The sequence below is a fragment of the Terrapene carolina genome, unplaced genomic scaffold, assembly GCF_002925995.2.
Source record: "Terrapene carolina triunguis isolate 2854851 unplaced genomic scaffold, T_m_triunguis-2.0 Scaffold234, whole genome shotgun sequence".
Classification (NCBI taxonomy): domain Eukaryota; kingdom Metazoa; phylum Chordata; order Testudines; family Emydidae; genus Terrapene; species Terrapene triunguis.
The window spans coordinates 5,460,131-5,466,234 of NW_020664585.1; the positions used below are offsets into that span (position 1 = coordinate 5,460,131).

The window sequence follows — 6,104 nt, forward strand, 5'->3', positions numbered from 1 at the left end:
GTTGTGAAGGAACCCCCCCAACTGACTTTCTTTAGCCAACTTGTTACAAGGCCTTTTATCTTCCTCCGAAGCATCTGGCCATTGCCTCAAACAGGATATTGGTGTAGGTGGGATATTGATCTGCCTTAGCTTGGTAGTTCTGTATCTGACTAGATTTTGTAGTTCCTTTGGGGTCCCCGTAAAGTCCTGCATTTGGACCCTCAGATGTGTCTAATTGCAAGTGACTGCTATATAGACACCTAGAGCACCAAACCTCAAAAGCAGAGGTAATCCTTTCACTTCCATGATGGAAAGGACTAGGTGAACTGTACTAAAGTGTAACTGACAATTGCATACCTGTGTGCCAGCACGCTTTCCGTAAATGGAAGTTAATTGTCTAATCTTACTGGCTCCTTTTTTGCTTTGTTGGCTTCACAAAAAACGACTAAAGTAAATAAGAAGCTGCTTATAGTGCAGAATTAACTAAATGACTGTTAAAGTCTCTGATATTTTTAGTGAGCACAATCAGTCTTCTATATCTCTGATCTTGGCTTGTGGAATTCTGTGCTGTTGGTTTCACAGACATAACAACAACAGGCATGGACATCTCAAAAGATGTACAAAGTTCCAGATGGCTTCTCAGGCTGGGGCAGTGCCCCATAAGCCTCTAGTGAAGGAATGATAGCTTCATCTATCTAAAAATCTCTTATGAAATGGCTACCTCAACTGCTTACAGGAAAAACAAATAATAATCCCGAAGCACCAGAGATAGGGATTTCCTAATGCTAAATTCTATCATGAAATTCATTATCACTTTATGGTGGGAATTCCAGACGTGCTCACACCAAGGGATTAAATTAATTTCATTTTAAAGACAATCAGTAACTCAGTGCTAATTGAATCCCTGACTCACAAAACTCTGAGCATGTTACAAAAGTCAGCACCTAAGCATCAAGTTTTGCAAAGCATCATTACCGTGGCAAAAAAATCGTATATGCATGTCTGTATTGAGCATGGCTGCTATGGTTATAATAGCATTGCTTGGTCAAAGCAAAAATGCTGGTGTTCATGAGGGATGTAATGCATGAGGTTTGGAAAGCATGGCTGTTGAGCACAAACAGGGTCCTTAGTATGATTTGGGAGTTAGTTCTCATGCCTTCAGGGGCTTCTTGGAAGCTATATTACAACTTGAGGAGTTCTGTTAATCAAATGCCAGTCTGATTAAGGCTGACCGTGATACAGTAAAAGTAGTGCTTATGGAAAGAGTCGCAGGGTTTAGCCACATGGGAACTTTGCCCTTTCTGCACATCTAACTTGAATGAGTCTGAAGTCCTAGCCAGTGCCTGCTACTGTCTGGAGTGGTGTCTGGCATCTGAGTTTCCTCTGCCAGTTCACTTAAAACACACCCACAACTAAAATGGGCAAAACCAATTTTCTTTTGAAAACTTGTTTGAATCTAAACATGGACAGTGTTAAATGCTGTCTGGTTTTTGAGGGTCATCTTGTAATTGAGAAATTACTGCTCGAGATTGATAGGGCTTTCACCTAGGAAATATAGATCGTCCCTCTGACTGCCTCCTGTCAGGAAGCGTTACTAATAAGTGACAGGAGTTTCCCCACCAACTGAGGAGATACATTACTTGCTTATAAGGTGCTAAGCAGTGAGACAGATGCAGCTCACTTTTCCTTTGGGGATTAATTATGAATGCTTTCAGTACACAAGAACTGTGATATTGTGAGCTTAACTGAAAATAGAACAGATCTGAGCTAGCTGCATTACATAGTGGAATGAAGGGGGATATTACGAATTTTCAACTGTTTATGTGGGAGCGAATATAGCTATAGAGAGAGACTGGACATTAGAGAGACAATGGGCATCTAGGACAGGTGAACGTGATGAAATTGGGAATTGTAGACAGGTGAGAAACCAAGTTCATTTCATTGAGGTGTGAAGTTTTTGTTGGAGACTTTTGCTGGGGAAAAATGTAGAAATCTTTGCCTTTGCTTCATGCTTTTCCTTCCTCCTTACAACCATGCGTTCCTATGAGGTACTGAGAAGGGGATGGTGGCTCTTCATGTATGTAAAGGCCTATATAAGGGCCTGTTATTTGTGTGCAGTGTCCAGTTCATTCTCTGCATAGGAAATGCTTCTCAATTCTTAACAAAATGTCTAAAGATTTTATTAAAATAATATTCCAAAAGTATCCTTTACCAGTGCGCTTAGTCAGCCATGAGCTCCTGCCCAAACTGAGGAGATGTCAGCAAAGCCAAGAATAAGGATTTGACACCTTGTGTTTTAAAATCTCAAACTTACTCCCTATGTGCACATTCTAGCCAATTGACTTAAAATGGAGTAAATCTCAGGATTTACTATTACAGTTGGAGGAATCTTTGCTAGTCATGTGGCCAGGAGTGTTGCCTCCTTGTGACCATTATACTAAAGAGCTCTTTGTTTCAGGCTCATGTACAGTCAGGAATGGTTCCTTCTCACCCAACTGCCCATGCTCCAATGATGCTAATGACGACACAGCCACCTGGTGGTCCCCAAGCCGCCATCGCTCAAAGTGCACTACAGCCCATTCCAGTCTCGACAACAACACATTTCCCCTATATGACGCACCCTTCAGGTGAGGAGTGTGTGCGTGTGAGACCTGCACCTTAACTGAGCCAGGTCAAATTAGTGAGCAAAACAGTTATGAGCCAGGTTTGGGTTAGAAACAAAAAACCGTAAGATGTCCTTTTACAGAGGCAAACTGCTGAAGGTGGCAGACAGTATTTCTGCAGTTAGTATTTATATTTTGCTGCTCCAAATGTGAACTTAGTATGCATACAAGATGAACGAAGTTAGCAAAGACTTTATTTCTGTATGACTGAAACATATTATGCAGACTTCAGTGTGTGTAGGACAATATCCGCCTGCCCTTGTCTTGGGGGTAGAATATCTAGGTGGCTTATGGTGTAATGATCCAAGTTTTGTACATGTAAAATATATACAGTGTCTTGAGGATAGTTGTAAAAAGGATACGAGTATTCCTGGCAACTAATGGCTGAAGGCAGATGGCATTTTGAAGTTGACTTTTTATCCCAAGAGCGACATTTTGCAGTACTGTTGCTTGGGAAAAACCAGGCCCTACTTGTTTTGTTGCTCCTTAAATGTAACTCTTACCTAGGTGTCTCAAATCCTGTTTTTTCCCCAAGCAGGGTGTGAACTTGTACAGTGAACTAATACCTGGTTTTGTGTGGTGCGGAATGGGTGGGGAAAATAAATGTTGCTTTCTTAGGGTTTAGATAGAAAAACAGCCAAAGGACATCTTAATGCAGGTTTTTTTACAGACTTGAGCTAAATAGTTATCCTGTGATTTGATTAACTAGCACATTGTTGTATGGCTTCTCAATCTGCTATTTACACCTGCACTCTCTTTTTTGCAGTACAAGCCCACCACCAACAGCAGTTGTAAGGCTGATCTGGAGTAACAAAGGCTGGATACCTTTTGTAGGCCAAATACCTTCCTTCCACTGCTTCTGCCAACTGGAAGCACAGAAAACTAGAATTTCATTTATTTTGTTTAAAAAAAAAAAAATTTGATTTCTTGTAACATCCAATAGGAATGCTAACAGTTCATCTTGCAGTGGGAGAGATTCGGACTGAGTAGAGGCATGTGGGAACTTGTGGGTTATTCCATAATTCCATACACTGTATCAGAGTCCTGCAGGTGCCCAAACTCTGCTTGCTGAAAACTGGAAGTTATTTATTTTTTAATGACCCTTCAAAGTTATGAACTCATCAGCTAGCAAAAGAAGTAACACAAGTGATTCTTGCTGCTATTATCACTAAAAATCAAGACTCGGAGATCCCTTTTACGTCTAATAAACTTGAAACAGGTTCAGTAAAAAAAAATTCTAATCGTCAAACTGATGGATTATTATTTATAAATCACGTTTGATGAAGTGATCACTATTGCAAGACAGTGATGTAACTTTTAAGTTAAGAAAACTTTTACTTTGTAGATAATATAAAATAAAAACTTTAAAAAAAAATTAAAAAATAAAAAAAGTTTTAAAAACTGATCAATCTGGTGTGTGTATGTTTCTCTAGCTTTAAGATTCTGTCCAATTTAATGTCAGGTAAAATTGATTTGGCATTATGAAATTTAAATAGTATATGATGTCAAACCTTTGACATGTTTTTCTATGCAAGACATAAGGAGGTTTGGTATAACTATTAATTTACCATACATATTATTTCAGTCAAAGTATCCTACTTTAAATGCCTCTGTTTACCAGAAGCTGGGAATGGGCGACCAGGGATGGATCACTTGATGATTAACTGTTCTGTTCACTCCCTCTGGGGCACCTGGCATTGGCCACTGTCGAAAGACAGGATACTGGGCTAGATGGACCTTTGGTCTGACTCAGTCTGGCCGTTCTTATGTTCTTAGCTCTCTAGATTCAACTGCGGTAGCTTCGGTCCACAATGTAGCATCTTCTGAAAGAAGCCGAATGGGAAGTCTTGATGCTTGGGACAGAAGAGACGCTGCAAAGGTCAGTCGTGTGTGTTGGTGTTTGGGGAAGCTACTTGCCAGGCTGAGCAAGAAAAAGCTGCGGTAGTGACGGGCAAAATATGAGATAGAATTATCGAAAAAGACTAGAAGAAAAGTACGTGAATTTCATGTGTTTAGTACTTCACGCAAATGTGAGCTACCTCAGCCCATGTCCATAACATGTACTGTGGTCTTCACCGCTGTTCCTTATGGAGCATATTTGCATCTGCTAACCAAAAGTTAATGGATAGGATAGGAGGAGAAAAACAGTGACCTATTAAGGTACAAACCAGTTGTTGCATTTCAAAGGTGAGTTAATAATGTTTGTGTAAATATGTACATATTAAATATAGCTGGCAAAGTATACCAGGGCTCAGTGCAAGATGAGGCTAAATAGTACTTGACACTATAGTTAGTCTTGTAAGTCAATCCACTATGTGGACACAGTACAATGAAAATGTCACTGCTCTACAGAAGTAATTCTGACAGGCACTAGGGGGCATAAAACCATTAAATAACCAAGTGAGTAAATATACCTTGTACTTCTGTTCATCAAATACTCTATTCATAAAGAACACAGCATAGCTTGTTGAAGTAGATTATCAAACATTCATGTAACTGTGAGACAAGGTGGGGGAGATGATATCTTTTGTTGGCCCAACTTCTGTTGGCAAGAGAGACAAGCTTTCGAGCTTACACAGAGCTCTTCTTCAGGTCTGGGCAACTTACCTGCAGTATCAGAGCTAAATACAAGATGAAACAGATTGTTTAGCGTGAGTAGTTAACATATTTCAAGGGACCATTCAAGGCGATGTGGCCCCTCCACTTACAGGGAAGGAAGGGAGAGGAAGTAGCTGGGGGATTGTTAGCAGGTTACAGATTGTTGTAATAAGCCATAAATCCAGTGTCTCTTTTCAGTCCATGATTTTTAGTGTCTAGCAAAGATCTGAATTTAAGCTCCCAGGCTCATCTTTAGAAAGCGTTGTGCAGGTTTCCTTTGAGGAGGAAGACTGATAGGTCAGATACAGAATGATCATTTTGTGAAAAGTGTTCGCTCACAGGTGATGTGATGTTTTTGTCTTTTATTGTTTTCCTGTGTGAGTTCATTCAAGAGCGTAATGATTGGTTTCAGCCACGTTGTTGTTGTTGGGGCATTTAGTGCACTGGGTGAGGTATGCTCAAAAGCTTGTCTCTAGAGACCTGCAAAAATGCGGATATCCGTTTGATATCTGCGGCTATCTGTGGACCATGTATCTGCATCCGATCCGCCAACAAATTTTGTATCCACACATGGCTCTACTTGTCTGGCTCACGAACAGAAGTTGGTTCTATAAAAAATAAGACCTTGCCCACCTTGGCGCTCTCATATCCTGGGACCAACATGGCTACAACACCATCATACATTCATGTAACTTTCATTTCTAAAAGTGGGGAGGGAGGGCTCGTGTACTCTAGCAGCTATTAGTCCAATATAGACTCATAGACTTTAAGGTCAGAAGGGACCATTATGATCATCTAGTCTGACCTCCCGCATGATGCAGGCCACAAAAGCTGACCCACCCACTCTTGGAATAATTCTCTCCC

General features: G+C 40.5%; 1 protein-coding gene across 1 annotated transcript in view; it reads left to right on the forward strand.

Annotated features, from left to right (window-relative positions):
* Positions 1-4,047, forward strand: part of ATXN2 (ataxin 2) — a 58,075-nt gene extending 54,028 nt beyond the window's left edge. The window contains exons 25-26 of the mRNA XM_029912639.1: positions 2,438-2,606; positions 3,409-4,047. Of these exons, the coding sequence (XP_029768499.1) occupies positions 2,438-2,606; positions 3,409-3,437 (198 nt within the window). The 3' untranslated portion in view covers positions 3,438-4,047. The remainder of the gene's footprint in view (positions 1-2,437; positions 2,607-3,408) is intronic.
* The last annotated feature ends 2,057 nt before the right edge of the window (positions 4,048-6,104 follow it).